Source organism: Hippopotamus amphibius, chromosome 4, assembly GCF_030028045.1.
Source record: "Hippopotamus amphibius kiboko isolate mHipAmp2 chromosome 4, mHipAmp2.hap2, whole genome shotgun sequence".
Taxonomy (NCBI): Eukaryota; Metazoa; Chordata; class Mammalia; order Artiodactyla; family Hippopotamidae; genus Hippopotamus; species Hippopotamus amphibius.
The window spans coordinates 179,581,822-179,598,344 of record NC_080189.1 but is presented as its reverse complement, the minus strand read 5'-3'; the positions used below and the strand labels follow the sequence as shown (position 1 = coordinate 179,598,344).

The 16,523-nt window shown below is 43.8% G+C and overlaps 1 protein-coding gene and 1 pseudogene across 3 annotated transcripts in view; one reads left to right on the top strand and one right to left on the bottom strand.

Moving 5' to 3' along the window:
• The window catches only part of AK7 (adenylate kinase 7), a 60,756-nt gene extending 47,115 nt beyond the window's left edge, over positions 1–13,641 (bottom strand). For all 3 annotated transcript variants that reach the window (XM_057733864.1, XM_057733865.1, XM_057733866.1), the window contains exons 1-3: positions 13,471–13,641; positions 10,135–10,323; positions 4,032–4,140 (exon numbers count right to left, since the gene is read on the bottom strand). In XM_057733864.1, coding sequence (XP_057589847.1) covers positions 4,032–4,140; positions 10,135–10,323; positions 13,471–13,575 — 403 coding nt within the window. In that variant the 5' untranslated portion in view covers positions 13,576–13,641. The remainder of the gene's footprint in view (positions 1–4,031; positions 4,141–10,134; positions 10,324–13,470) is intronic.
• LOC130851127 (60S acidic ribosomal protein P1-like) lies at positions 6,149–7,481 on the top strand (annotated as a pseudogene).
• Positions 13,642–16,523: the final 2,882 nt, after the last annotated feature.

Genomic DNA, 16,523 nt, shown 5'->3' with positions numbered 1-16,523 from the left:
TCATCATTTCAATGGGTCTAAAATGATCTGTTTGTTCACTTGTGAATAAGCAGCACATTTTATCCACATATGCAAATATTTTCTTTCATTTCTTATACTTTCTTTCTCCAATTTTGCCTTCCTTTGATAGTATCTGTGAAAGGCAAGGTAGAAGAATTCTTTTATACGAAAATATTTGAAAATAGTTCCCAAATGCCAAGGATCAGCTAAGCCCATGAGCCACAATTATTGAGCCCATGTGCCGCAACTACTAAAGTCCGCCTGCACGCCTAGAGCCCGTGCTCCACAAGAGAAGCCACTGCAATAAGGAGCCCGTGCACCACAATGAAGGGTAGCCCTCGCTCGCTGCAACTAGAGAAAGCCCGTGTGCAGCAACGAAGACCCAGCGCAGCCAATAAATAAATAAATAAATTTATTTAAAAAAAGGAAAAAAATAGTTTAATAAAACATTATTAAGAAGTAGTACAGGGACTTCCCTGGTGGCACAGTGGTGGGTAGGACTCCATGCTCCGCGCCCCCCACCCCCCCAAAAAAAAAATCATTGTGAGCATACATTATATAGAAAAAATCAATTTCCAAAGACTGGCACAAAATGAGGACTCAATAAACATTAGGTCTATTATTTTAGACAGTGCAGTTATCTTAGAAAGTGCAATTATACATCATCTGTAAATATTTGCAGAGGGATAAAAATGTGGAGAGTAGGCTTTGAAAAAGCTCTGTTACAAAAGATGACACATTGTTCATGTTTTTGATTTGTATCTTACTGAATGAAACTTAGGCCCATGGTGATAAATGAGAAATCAAACATTCTGTTCCTGCAGACTCCCACACATCCATGGAGAGTAATTTTCCATCATTATTTCTCTGAATATGGTACACGCATTCCTGAGGCTTCACTCTATTTCTCTGAACATAAGCCAAAATACAGCTTTGCTATTGGTCTTAATCAGGGGTTGGCAATGTACCACTTGTTTTTGTAAATAAAGATTTATTGGAACCCAGTCCATTCATTTACATATTGTCTATAGTTGCATTCTTGCTACAAGAGTGGAGGAATTGGCTTGAAAAGCTAAAAATATGTACTATCTGGCCTTTAACAGAAAAAGTTTGCTGACCCCTGAGCTAATCTGGCAAAAACAAGATACTGAAGTGCAAAAAAATACTGCAAAGTAAGGTGCTTGTGTCCTTTGGCTGTCCTCCTCATCTAGAATGACAAGTCAAATAAGATGATTTGCTCTCTCCTTTGCTCTGGACGTAATAAGGAGATGAATCACAAAGCACCAAATTGCTAATCATCACCTTGTTCCTTAGAGTTCATTATCTTTTTCAAAGCATTTAAAACATGAAAGCGTTCTCTGCAGCCCCTTCCTGACCCTCGCTATCAGGGAACATTTGTTGAATTAAATCAAATCTTCACAGTTAGAAGTAATTCCTTTCCTCCTAAAGTCACATCCATCTCATGATACCTTTTGCGTCAACGTGCCATTCTCTGTCCTGCATGAAAGTTTCTCCCTTGTCCCTTAGTCTCTTGTGGGCCTACAAGAGCCTCAAGGGTATCATCTTTTCTCATTTGTCTGATTCTTCCCGATACATTCAACCCTACCCCCTTAAGCTGTGACTGTGGAATGCATAAAGATTGAATTTTGAAAGTTAATGTTTCATTTCTTTTAATGATTAAAAATATTCTATTCTTCAGACACACAGGTCAATGGAACAGGATAGAGAGCCCAGAAATAAACCCATGCACTTATGGTCAGTTAATCTACAACAAAGGAGGCAAGAAAAGAAAGTCTCTTCAATAAATCGTGCAGGAAAACTGGATAGCTACATGTAAAATAATGAAATTAGAACAGTCTCTGACATCATATACAAAAATAAATTCAAAATGGATTAAAGACCTGAATGTAAGACCAGAAACCATAAAACTCTTAGAGGAGAACACGGGCAGAATACTCTTTGACATAAATTGTAGCAATATTTTTTTGGATCTGTCTCCTAAAGCAAAGGCATTAAAAGCAAAAATAAACAAATGGGGACCTAATTAAATTTACAAGCTTTTGCACAGCAAAGGAAAACACTGACAAAACGAAAAGACAACCTACTCAATGGGAGAAAATGTTTGCGAATGATATAAATGATAAGGGGTTAATATTCAACATATATAAACAGCTCATACAACTCAACATCAAAAAAACAAACAACCCGATTAAAAAGTGGGCAGAAGAACTAAATAGACATTTTTCCAAAGAAGACATACAAATAGCCAGTAGGCACGTGAAAGGATGCTCAACATCGCTAAGCATAAGGGAATGCAAATCAAAACCACAAAGAGATATCACTTCACACCTGTTAAATGGCTATCATCAAAAAGATAAGAGATAAATGTAAGGGTGTGGAGAAAAGGGAAGCCTCGGGGCTTCCCTGCTGGCGCAGTGGTTAAGAATCTGCCTGCCAATGCAGGGGACACAGGTTAGAGCCCTGGTCTGGGAAGATCCCACATGCTGCAGAGCAACTAAGCCTGTGTGCCACAATTACTGAGCCTGTGAACCACAACTACTGAGCCCACATGCCACAACTACTGAAGCCTGCGTGCCTAGAGCCCATGCTCCGCAACAAGAGAAGCCACCACAATGAGAAGCCCATGCACTGCAATGAAGATTAGCCTCTGCTCACCACAACTAGAGAAAGGCTGTGCACAGCAACAAAGACCCAATGCAGCCGAAAATAAGAAAAATTTTAAAAATTCAAAAAAAAAAAAGGAAAGAAAAGGGAAGCCTCCTACACTGTTGGTGGGAATGTACGTTGGTGTAGCCGCTGTGGAAAACAGTATGGCGGTTTCTCAAAAAACCAAAAACAGAACTACCGTGTGACCCAGCACTCCACTCTTGGGTCTATATCTGAAAAAAACAAAAACACTAATTTGAAAAGATACATGCACTCTGATGTTCATAGCAGCATTATTTACAACTGGAAAGATATGGAAGCAACCTAAAGTCCAGCAACAGATGAATGGATAGAGAAAAACTGGTGTACAAGTATACAATGGAATACTACTCAGGTATAAAAAAGAATGAAATTTTTCCATTTGCAACAACAGAGATGGACTTATTATGCTAAGTAAAATAAGTCAGACAGAGAAGGACAACTACTGTATGATATCACTTATACGTGAAATCTAAAAAATACAACAAACTAGTGACTGTAACAAAAAAGAAGCAGACTCACAGATACAGAGAACAGTCTAGGGGTTACCAGTGGGGACAGGGAAGGGGGAGGGGCTAGGTAAGGGTAGAGGATTAACAAGTACAAACTATTAGGTATAAAATAAGCTACAAGGGTATATTGTACAACACAGGGAACAGCCAGCATGCTTTATAATAACTATTAATGAAGTATAACCTTTAAACATTTTGGATCACTATATTGTACACCTGTAACTTATAATATTGTACATCAACTATATTTCAATTAAAACTTGCCTAGATAAGCAAACCCAAACCTAAGAACAACTAATCACAGTCAACTAGGCTCTCCCAAATAAGGGAAATGCTTAAGTCACAGCCAATCAAACAATTGCTTTGCATCTGGCTTTTCTCTATAAAACTCTTGTCTGTAGCTCCTGTTGGTGGAGCTCCTAATCACGTACAGTTTGGTGCTGTCCAATAGGAATCGGATTTTTTTTTTTTTTTTTTTTTGGGCCATGCCACCTGGCTTGCGGGGATCTCAGCTCCCTGACCTGGGATAGAACCCAGGCCCTCGGCTGTGAGAGCACGGAGTCCTAACCACTGGACTGCCAGGGAATTCCCAATATGAATTGATTTTGCTCACATAAACTCTTAAATATTTTCATTTGCCTCCATTTATCTTTTAATGCTATCCACAGGCATATCCACTAGTTTGATTTCACTTCCTGTCTTAGGTGAATTTCAAATCAGTTCTGCCGTGGTCCTAATTTGCCTAATAACTCTTAAGTAAAGCCAATTGCACAAAAATCCTGTCCCTGGAGAGCAAGGGTGCATCTCACTGACCAGAGACTGCCCAGATGGCTTCCTCCACTTGCTGGGGGTTCTCAGTGATGTTATAAATGATAACATCGCACTCCAGCAGGCGCAAGAGAAGGTCTTCTCGAGAGATGGCCTGAAAAAGAAAGTTGACAGTCATTTGCTGCAAGAAGCGAACAAAGTAACCTTAATATTTAGACGGGAATGACAATTTCCAAATGAGATATGCTGTCTGGATAGTCCCACTGGAAACATTCACAGAAGGATTTTTTTATTTAAAATGAAATTTTGGCTCTCTTCTGTGTGTAGTTTTCAAGTAACAAAGTTTATGAAAATAGCTGGGAACAGATGAATAAGAAAATTGCATAATGATCTTAGGTACTATTTCTGCATGCTGTTTAAACTCCGATTCAGGAGGGAAGAATTAGAGCGCACTGGAAGAAAATGTGTGAGGCATTTAAAATGAACTCAATCTCTATGCAAGTTTCTTTGAGCAATTATAGATCATGAATCACTCAGGAGTGCTGATAAGTGCTTAATGTTTGATTATTTCAGAACCCTCAAGATGATTAATCTGGTCTCATTTGAGATGTAAGGTACCTTATCACAGTTGACAGCTGGGCATATTTTTAAAAATACAGAAACTTTTAATGGTTAAAAATACCAGGTTCTTACATGAGATGAAAGTAACTTTGGTGATCATTGTGTTTAACTGGTTATTCCTTGCTGCGTGGATGCCGGCACATTTTGGTAGTACCATACTGTGGGTGGGTATTAAGATAACCATAAAAGGACCAGGATTTGCATTCGTTGATATTCCTGCTGTCTCAAGGATCAGATACTCTTTTCAGATCCAACTTGGTCTCTTACCACACAACTTTGTTGGAGGACCGCAAGAGAGGAGATGCCTTTTATTAGAGGTTGACACATCCTTGTTAAATTCAACTGCATGGACCACTAGTTTCTCTAGCCTGTTCTCTTAAATCCTTTTGCATCCTGCTGTTTTGGTTCCCTAGGGCTCCTGTAACTAAGTACCACAAACTGAGTGATTTAAACAACAGAAATTTGTGTCTCACAAGTTCTGATCTGGAGGCTGAAAGCCCAAGATCCAGGTGTTGGGAGGGTTGCTTCCTTTGAAGGCTGTCAGGGAGGTTCTGCTCAATGCCTTTTTCCTAGCTTCTGGTGGTGCCTTGGCAATCTTTGGTGTTCATTGGCTTGTAGAAACATCACCCAGATCTTTGCCTTCATCTTCACATGATGTTCTCCCTGTGTCTGTGTGTCTGTGTCCAGATTTCCCCTTTTTATAATGACTGCAAGCATATGGGATTAAAGGCCCACCCAAATGAGCTCCTTTTAACTTGACTTCCTCCGTAAAGACCCTATGTTCTTATAAGGTTTCATTTGGAGGTACTGGGGGTTAGGACTTCAACATACCTTGGACACAATTCAACCCATAACAGCATCCATTCAATTTATTTTCTGGACTGAACGTGCAAGAGAGAAGACAGCCTGAAAATGCTGACCCAAACGTGGATTTTCACTTTGTCAGTATCATGACATTGTGAGAGGACACCTTTCTCCTGGTACACCTGGCACTTAGCTAGAGTCAGCAAGGACACCAAGAGAAAGATTGGGGGATGGGGAGAAACCAAAGGTGTGTGTTCCTGATGCAGTGTGTTCCAGATCTCTTTCAAGAGAAGAAGATGAAGCAACTATGATTCCAGCCTGTGAAAGCATGTGAGAGCCATGTCCAAAGGAAAACACGTGCACTCAGTAAATCATGGTTGGACTGATTGAGGATGAAACAGACACGTTTCCAAGAGAATGGTTTATCCTGATCACATATCAAATGACCTCACTTGTGCATTCATTTGTTCCCCTAATAAATATTTGTGGGCCCTGATTCTGACCCCGAGGAGAGAGGCAAAATGAATAACGTGTGATTGTTGATACTACAGAGCAGTGTGTGTGTGTGTGTGTGTGTGTGTTGGCAAAATTTTAACAAATAACCGTGGTCTACTGTGGATAAGGACACAACTAAGCACATATGAAGACTTTGTATAAATTAGAAAAAAGGGAACCTACTCCTGGTGGAAAAATTATAATAAGGCACACACTCTAGGACACACCAGAGCCAGCAGAACATGTCACTTTTCAGCTCCTACTCATGCCTGTCCTTGTGCAGTGTGCAACCTGTACAGCCTTATACGGCACACTCCAATGTGGAAAGGGCTATCATAGAGGTACACTTGAGGTTTGATGGACTAGGTGAAGCATGTGACTATGGCTCATAGTTGATATTTGAGCTGGGTTTAAAGGGTGAATACGAACTCCAGAGCCTGGGAAGTTCATGGACTAGCATGCCATTTGCTGAGCCAGGCAGAAGCAGCTTTCACAACCTGGACCAGCCTAATGTTTTTTCCATCCTCCACTCTCCCTCACCTTTCATGCCACCTTTGCTTCTTCCCCTTGGTTCCCCACAACCGAAACTCTAGCTATACTGATGCTTTCTACTCCAAAGCACACCATACCCTCTCCCAGGTGTCCCCTTGTGTGTCATTTCCTTGTCCCCTTATCTGCTTGGCAAGCTCTACTCAGCCCTGGAGGCTGAAGCTTGGTCCTAGAATCACCAGTAGAGCCCAAGTTCCCCAAGGAGGGGTCAGCTGTGCAGGATCTCCAGCTCAGAGGAGCTTAGCAGGCCTTGCTCTGTGTGGTAGGCAGGAGTTTAAAGCACCATTTGCCTGGCTCTAAGATAAGACTGAGAATTCATGCTGCCCTTTTCAGAGTGCTCTGGACGTGGCTGTGTGCACACCTCTGTCATCACGTCATTGTCTTGCCCTGCAGCCGCTGGGTTACCTCAAATTCAGGTATAAATAGTGATCCGTGATGGAGATCTGAACCTACGCACACGGTCAGGAGAATGGAAAGGAGGCATTCTTCAGGCACCCATGAAAGAGATGGGTTGAGGTCTCCCTTTCCTCAGCTGCCGCTAGGGTGCTCGGTCCTTCAGAGGAAGCAAAGGCCGAGTTGGGGTGAGGCCCTCACTTCATCCGGCGACTAGCACCTTGCCCGGCAGCCCCCGCCTAGCAGCACTGGCTCACAATGGCTTCCGTCTCTGAGCGCCTGCATCTACTCAGCCCTCATCCTGCAGGATGATGAGGTGACGGTCACAGAGGATAAGATCTATGCCCTCGTTAAAGCAGCTGGTGTGAATGTTGAACCTTTCTGGCTAGGCTTGTTTACAAAGGCTTTGGCCAAGGTCAACATCGTGAGACTCATCTCCAATTTGGAGGCTGGTGGACCTGCCCCAGCAGCTGGTGCTGCACCAGCAGGAGGTCCTGCCCCTCCACTACTGTTGCCCCAGCTGAGGAGAAGAAAGTAGAAGCAAAGAAAGAAGAATCTGAAGAGTCTGATGATGACATGCACTTTGGTCTTTTTAGGAACACGTTCAATGAAGAGTTGAGCTTTTTAATTTAAAAAAGAGAGAGGGAGAGATGGATTGAGGATTCCGTGACCAAGAGGATATGGGAGGCAGTTGTGTCAACTAAAGAATGTCACCGGCCACCCAGCTCTACAAGGATTAGGTCATGAGTGCCTGCGGTTGCGGACCTCCAACATCCCCTGAAAGGAATTCAGGGGGGCGGCCATCAAGGAGGCCCTCTGGGCTCTGGGAAAAACCAGTGGAACAGAACTTCAGATAGACATTCTCAGGAGAAACTTCTATGAACCCAATTTCTTGCATCTTCTCATACCTAGAAAAGCACTAAAATCATTAATGGCGACATCTGCTCCTTGTGACTAGCAGCAACCTTTTACGGAGATGTGTGCTTGGTGCACGTGGCCCCTTCACCAAAACCATACATATACCGACACCTCTAGCCCCGCCCCATCTCTTTGGAGCAATTCCTCAGAGCTCTCTGAGAGGCTGTCTCCCAGGCTATAGTCCTCAGTAAACCCCAAATAAAAATGAACTCACAGCACTCACTCTGTGTGTGTGTGTGTGTGTGTGTGTATGTTCCAGTCTATGGTTGGGAGCCAAGAGCCCACAGCAATACCAGGCTTGCAGCTGTGATGGGGCAAGTGCATGATGAATGGTAGAAAGGTCACTCCTGGTTGCCTACAAACATCTATCTTCTCTTTCTCTTTCCCAACAGAACCCCAATTTGTTCACATACTTCCCTTCTCAGCCTGTGGGAAATTAACTCCATCCTTTAGATTAAGGGATGACCCTTACTGATCTCAGGGTGAGCGACCGGGGTTCAGGAATGGGCAAGTAACTCAATTCAAGACACAGAGATACCTGTGGGGTGCTGTTGGAATGTTCATCCTTTTTCTGAGAACTTCTGGAAGTTCTTTTCATCAGGGTGTTGCTGTGTTTGTGTGCCTGGAATGTTGCAGCCTTGCTGCTAACCTGAGGATGAAGTCTCCTCCAGAGGAAGACAGAGCCCAGGAAAGGGCAGGAAAGGGAACTGCAGCCCCTGGATCATGCCAGGCCTGAAGCAGGTTCTTCCTTGAGATCACCAGCCACATAAGCTGATGAATTTCCTTATTGATTAAGCTGATTTGCACTGTCTTTTTTCCCCCCCTATTACTTGCAGCCCTAAACAGCCCAAACTGATGCAGACAGAAAGGCCCTTAATACAAATTAGGGCAGAGTGGTTTTGTAGAGGAGTGTGAGAGACTTCATTTTGGGTATGATGATATAGAAGTGCTTCAGGGCATCTGGGGGAGTGGATTAGGAAGCAGTTGGATGTGTGGGTTGGTCAACAGGGCTAGAGAAGGATTTGAAAGGCACTGGCTTGTATGGGGCAGCTGAAGCTATAGGACTGGATGAAATTTAGGAAGGATGCTTAATAGGAGAAGGGAGGGAGCTCTGGGGGAAAACTGCATTTAAAGGAAAGGAGTGTGGATGCATGAGGGCAGTCCCTGCTGCTGGGAAGCAGGGAAGAGAGGCCCTTGGGAATCAGGAGCTCGCTGTGACAATGGCCAGGGTTTCTCCTGTGAAAGGGTGGGGGCTGGAGAGTGCAGGAGTGAGGCTGCAAAAGTGGCTGAGCCCTCTCTCAAGGTCAGTGGTGGCAGGGGCCAGGGGCAGAGAAAGAGGCAGGGAGGCCAAAGTAAGAGTGTGTGTGTGTGTGTGTGTGTGTGTGTGTGTGTGTGTTTCCAATGGGAAAGATGTGAGCATATGTAGAGGTAGAAAGAAGCCAGTGGTGAGTGAAGATCCAGAAGAGGGTGAAATTGGGTAAATGGTAGAGAAAGTTCCCAAAGATGGTGGGAGGGGGCTCACTCATTCACTGATGAATACTTATTGAGGGCAAGGATACACATGAGAATAAATGGGGTGCTGTCTCTAGTCTCAAGGGACAGATAGTGATAGTATGAACCACAATAGACAGATAATAACAATGGAATGAGAAGACTGTTACAATCTAGGCAGGTAAAGAGCTCAGAATCTAAACTGGGAGTGGGTAATCACGGAGGGCTTCCTGGAGGAGACAACATCCTGAGTTAAATCATGAAGGATGACTGGGACTGGCTGGGGGAGGGAAGAGGGAAGGCTATTCCAGGAAACAGTGTGTGCAAAGCTGTCTTTTAGGATCTGGAGAGTGGCAGGAAGAATGATGGGAGGCGTTAGCGTGGAAGGGCCACCCTTCCTGCAGGTATTTAAACATCTCAGGATGAGAACTGTGTAGAATTTATCATGTGAAGGCATCGCTGTGTCTTAGTAAGACAGCAATGTAATGGTATGTTATTCTCGAGTGGCTTATTACCCAAGGGGATGTCTCTTTCACAGATAGTGCTGGCCATGGCCCAGAGTCATGTTGGGGCGATGTGGGGCAGAATACATTTTAAACACAGGGTAGAGAATTTTATGTGTCTGAAAGTCCAAATGAGATCCATACTTTCTAAGAATATCTCATTGAAGTTCTTTGCTGCAGGCAAGCCTTTAAAGTGGAGGCAAGGGTTGTTAATTTCCATCACGGGTGAAAGACTGCCCCCGCCTTTGTCCTCAACTTCCCCATCATCTCATCTTGGCAGGAGAGAGGAGATGAGAAGCAAACACATTGTCAGGGCATCGGAGCCCTGGGTGGTCCTTTGCTTTGTCCCCACTTAGCAGCCCCTCTAAACTTACACAGTAGGTCTCCACGGCGAAGTTTGGCCGGGGGGTTTCCAGCGTGGAAAGTGTGCCCACAATCTGGAACGTGCCTTCCTTCAGTTTGGCCAAGGAGGCTTCTGGCAGCACCGATTTATTTTCATCATCCTCTTCCTCCTCTTCGGTAATTTCTTCAAGGGAAGCCCCGATAACACAGTTAGAAAGAAACTGCAAGCAAACAGAAATTTCCCAAATACTGAGAACAACTGAGAGGAAGGCTAATCAATGAATGATGATTCTAAAACCTGACCTTTATTGAAGGCTTGCTAGCGGTGCCCCTCGTGCAAGGCTAGTGCTTTGTACACTGGAATCTCACTGAAATCGGTTTAATTCCTACAACACAGTGAAGTTTGTACTATTATGATTCCCCATTTTATAGGCGAGGAACTCAGGCTCAGAGAACTTAAAGAGCTCGTTAAGGATATTATCCTGCCCTAGCAACAGGCAGAGCTGGGCTAAACTCACCACAATCTTTTTTTTTTAACAGATATGTAGAATTGTAATGTGATCTGCTTACGTAACTTAAATTCGCTAGTAGCCACATTAACAAAAGTAAAAAAAAATAGGTGAAATTAATTTAGGTAATGTTTAAATTTAAAAAAAAATTAGGGGACTTCCCTGGTGGTGCAGTGGTTAAGAATCCGCCTGCCAATGCAGGGGGCACGGGTTCAAGCCCTGGTCTGGGAAGATCCTACATGCCACAGAGCAAGTAAGCTTGTGCGCCACAACTACTAAGCCTGCGCTCTAGAGCCCTCAAGCCACAACTATTGAGCCCATGTGCTGCAACTACTGAGGCTCCACAACAAGAGAAGCCACTGCAATGAGAAGTCCGACCACCACAACAAAGAGTAGCCCCAGCTGGCCGCAACTAGAGAAAAAAAAAAAAGCCCGCACACAGCAAGGAAGACCCAAAGCAGCCAATCAATCAATCAATCAATCACCTAAAAAAATTAGGTTATGTTTTATTTAACCTAATATATCCAAAATATTATTGGTTTAACATATCAATATAAGCATTATTGAGATATTATATATTCTTTTTTTCCCATAGTAAGTGTTTGAAATTTGATGTGCGTTTTACACTTACAGTGCATCTCCATTTGGACTAGACACGTTTAAACGTTCAATAGCCATATGTGGCCAGTGGCTATGAACAATAAAATAGAGTGAGGTTGGCAAAGTTACTTTTCTTGTTTTACAAAAGCTATCTTTGTGAGTGGTTTATGCTATGTTCATGAGTTTCATATATAAATAGCAATTATTTTAATTTATATATTAAGCATATAATTTCTAGATTAAACATATGTAAATAATCATGATAATATCACCTTTTGGGAGTAAAAACATAACAAAACCAAACAAACAAAAAGACCCACCCCATTTATTTTGATAACAAACAGTCCAAGTTAGTAGACAAGGTGTCAGGTTCAATCTCTTACTGGAATATATTTTCCCCAAATATGCCATATATATTTTCATTTACCTCTCAAACATACATATTCAATTTTATTATCCTATTTCACAGATGAGGAGATTGAGGCCCAGCATTAAGTAATTTGCCCAAGATCGCATAGGCTGGGAGGGATGAAGCTGTACCTTCTGAAATGATACCCAAGCCTATACAGGTGCCCCACCCTGACATACTACACCCTCCCAGAGATGGGGGGGGGGGCGGGGAGTGGCATTGCCCAACTAGGCCTGAGAACAAGAGACACGATTCCCATGTTTTTTTTTTTTTTAATATGCTTTGTATTTCTACTTCTATTTTGCTTAGTGCAGACAATAGCAATTACTTGGAATTTGAGAAAGTCAAGTCCTGGTTTGTTACAGCATAACCAGAAGATTCTGTTATTGATAAGCTTTTGAAAAAAATCTCTACAAACTAAAAGTTTTATTATAAAAATATCATGTTGTAAAAAATAATCAGAGATCAAAAGGGGATAAAAGTAAAAAGTTAAATTCTCTTCCCTCTCTCCCTCCTAACTTCAAACATGTCACCTCCCTTTTTAAGTAGTCCAACGGCTATCATTGGATATAGAACATAAACCAAACTCCTGACCAAAGCCCCACAAGATCTGGGCCTTTGTGCTTGACTCTGCTTTGTTAATTTACACAATAAATATTGATGAAGTGTTGACTATGTGTAAGGCACTGTTTAGTTGCTGAGTGGGGCCACATGACTTTGACTTTCATGGGCCCTTTCTTCCATAAAATATATTAAAAATGACATTTTATGGCTGTGTATCTATAACAACACACTATCTTTGACTCTAAAATTTAATTTGCTTCCTTCCAATTTTAAGAGAAATTACATTTGTGTGGGCCCCAAAGTCACACGGGTCCTGGGCACTGTGCCTGCTGCCCCCTGGAGCCCCTGGTTCATTGCACCCTCGCCACCCTGTCCTCTGCGACCTTTGCCTTTGCCATGCCCTCTGGGAACTAGTTCCTCGGGCTGGACCCTCATCCTGTGTGTGTCAGATTAAATGTCACCTTTCAAGGGAGCCCCTTCATACAACTCTAAAGCAGCTGTGCTCTCCCCCAGTTCACCTGTTCTATTCTCTTTCCTTCAGAGTACTTACCACGTATTGAAATATCTTGTTTATTCTAAAAGTTATTTATTGTCTGCCTCCTTCCAGAGAGGCAGGATCCTCAAAGGCTAAAACTTTTTTGGTCTTATTTACTGTGCCTGCCATTTAGTAGGAGCTGATGAATGAGTGTATCCCATCCTCCAGAGGGTAACACTTATGTCCTGTGTATCCTTTGAGATGTTTTCTGTATGTATTTAGATTATCTGTCTATCTATCTATCTACCTATCTAGTTATCTGTCTTCTCTATATTTGTACCTATCTTTTTGAAAGATACAAATAAGTTCATACTACTCCTGTCTTTTTAATGCTTTATCATTGCATTTAGTTTTGGACTTCTTTATCCGTCAGCTGCCTGCTTCAGACGCATTGGTAGGAGTGGAAAGAGAACCTGGTTAGGAGGTCGGAGACCTGGTCCTATGTCCAGGTCCAGCCCCCAACTCGCTAAGTGATTTTGGGCAAGCCCCTTCCTCCCTCCAAGCCTCAGTTTCATTTTATTAACAGGGGAGAAACCGGGCTGGCCCGGCGAATTTCAAACACCTGGGCTTCCAGGTGGGGCGCTTGTCTAGCCTGGGTGCAGAATGGGGAGCAGGAGGCCGTGCCTAGGACGAGGGAGGGTCCCTTAGGGGAGGCCCCGATAGCGCCCCGTGGCGCAGGCTGGGTTGAGCGGCTGGGGCGGAGGACTGGGAGTTGGGGGCTGGGGTTCTGCTTTAATCCACTGCCGCTCACCTTCCCGATGTTTCTGCTGCTGTACGAGTCCAGCAGGTTTATAAACACCCTCTGGATCCGGATAACTTTCTCCGTCGGGGCAGCAGCTTCGTCTACTTCAGCCATGGTGGGAACCGCGCTGGTTGCTAAGGAGAACGCGTCCCTTTGGTTGCCAAGGAGGTGGGGCCGGGGCCTAGGCCCGCGGGGCCGAGGCGGCCCTCCGGGGGCGGGGCCTAGGGCGCGAGGCGGGGTGTCCTGGGCGGGGGCGGGGCCTCCGGTTTCCCGCGCCCCGAGGGCTTTTCATGACCAGGTCGCCGGGCTGGCTGGCGTCCGCCCGCCGGGTGCGTGCAGCCCGGGCCCCACTCTGCCCGGCTTCACGCCGCGTGCCCTCGGGCAGGGCGCGCCCTCTGTTCCTTTCCTCTCTTTCATTCGAAATTCCGGAAACACTTCCCAGTGTCCACCTGACAAGGAGCACTAAAAATATTGATGGATCTGATGAAAAGGTGAAGCCCATCGCCTAGGCTCCCCTGAAAAGCTGAGTGCGCCTGCGGGGTGGTCTGACCAGGAGGGCGTGACATAATCCTCTACTGCAGAGAAGGGCTGTTGCCATGGAGTTTCGGGGTCAGGACGCCCCGAACCGCAGCAGGTGTGGTCCCCACTGTGCTGCCAGTGAGTGGCTGCTTGGTCCTCTGGGCTCAACTGGTTTAGCAGTTCCGGGGCTGGGGTGGGGCTTGGCTAGAGGCCATTTGTGCTGGGGATTCACCCCCATTCACAAAGGGACAGAATTTAGACTTTGCCCTTTCCAAATCAGGTTAGACATGCAGTTGCCCAGATCAACCGGCAAATTAAAAGATGCCGTTCGATTTGTCTTATCACAGAACCACAAACGTCATGGTGGACTATATATATATCCTGTTATCTTAGAATAGTAAATATTTTTATGCTTTAAACATTAACTTGTTAAATGTAAATATTTAACACATGGATTGTGTCTTTTTTTTTTTTTTTTTTTTAAATCCTGATTGACTCAAAAAATGGAGATGGCCAGGGAGCTCCAGACAGCCTGGAGGTTCTGGGCACGTAGGCACTTGGGAGACTTGGCTTTGACTTCCAGCTCTGCAGCCATTTGTGGGAGACTGGGGTCAACATTTTAACCTTACCCAAGCTGTTAAATTGGCTGTAAAACAGGGGTGAAACCATCAACCTAACAAGGCTGTTAGGATTAAATAAGATATATGAAAGCAGTTTCTGAAGGGGTCTCCAAAAGTGAAATTGTTTTTCTGCAATGCTTAAGCACACTTCTACAAATGCGAGCCTTTTCATTCCTTTTTTGGTTCCCCCCCTCCCCCGGCCCCCCACTCCCTTTCCTTTTTATACCTATGTCTCATTGAAACATCTTTGTTTTGATAAAATAACACTTTGAAATTTTGCAAACTTAATTTGGGAACAGCTTGCTCACAGCAACATTCTTTTTTTAAATTATCAACAAGAGAGTGCTGTTAATTTAAATGTAAAAATATTCACGTAAGACCAGTACAAAACTTGATGCAATACTCTCCAGCCGTCTTCCAAACGACCTTAGATCGAATATTCTAGAATTCACTAGATGCCTCATTTCCAGATTTTCAGTTTGTCCCATTAACATGTCGTGAAACATGCCGTTAAGCAGGTAAGTACTTTTATTCAACCGGTTATGCTACTATGACTCACTTTTGTATCATTCTTATTGTTTACATTACTGATAACAGGTAAATGAGCTAGTGCCATAGTTACAAGGGGATGGCTTCCAGAGAATTTTATATCCTATTGGTAGGTTAGGAAAGGAGATTCTATTAATCAATTCTATTATGCCTGTCGACTTAAAAAAATGCAAAATGTGAGAGTTAGGAGTTAAGTTTTATTGGGGGCACGATGAGGACTGCAGCCCCGGATACAGCATCCCAGATAGCTCTGAGAAACTGTTCCGAAGAGGCAGGGGGGAAGATTAGTATATATATTATCTTGGTGAAGGGGGAGTACATGCAATCAATCACATATTTCTGCACATGGTTTCTGCTAGTCACGATGAGCAGACATCACCATGAAGGGATGTAGTGCTTTTCTAGATATGAGGAGATGCAAGGATTAGCTCACAAAATCAGCTCCTGAAAACACCCAACTATCTGAAGACCTGTTCTGCCCGTTTTTCCAAAGCACAGAGTGCCCTATTCCTGGTCTCCTCCCTGAATTCCCTTCAGGGGATGTGGAAGGGCAGCAGCTGCAGCAGCACGTGTGGTTTCATCCTTGTAGAGATAGATGGCAAGTGCCAATTTATAGTTGACATGCCAACTAAGGGATCTTTTTTTTTTACTGTTACTCCTTTCTTCTCTCAAAATCAGCTTTCATGTAACCACAAGTTCGGGAATGCTTGTATTGACACATACTGTATGGTTGGTGGAGTCAGACCTGGGTTCTCCTGCTCACAGGCGGGCCACTGAGCAAGTGCCACCATCCGTCCAAGTCTTAGCTGGACATGTCACACACAAAATGAAGGGATAGAAGGCAGAGCTCTGAAGTCACAGTGGCACATATCAGAATCTGTGTTTTCCTACCCTGTTCCCCCTTAAGAACCAAACTGCACATTCTGTGTTTTTGAACACTGGCGAGAAAATAGTGCAGTGTTGTGATGGGAGAAGCAAATGAATGCTCAGTACCCCAGTAGCTGCTGATTAGCTGTGTGGGATGTGTAATGATTGATTCTGGACCTGGAGGAAAGGCAGGAAGAGGGTCGTCATGGGAAATGAGGTGTGCCTTCTCTTCATACGGCCTCTTCAGGGATCCTGGGGACAGGCACAACTCAGCACAGCTTGGTGCTTTTGCTAGCAAGAAACATTCTTCAGCTGGTTTGAACACCATTATCTATTCCATTTCCCCTCTCTAATGAGTATATATAAGCTAATGTAGAAAATATGAAAAAGAAAATGAAAATTACCTATCTTACCACCTAGTGATGACTACCTATATTAACACTGTAGGATATTTTATTTAATTTTTCCTTCTGTTACATATAAGATTATTTTTCAAGATACAGTTTT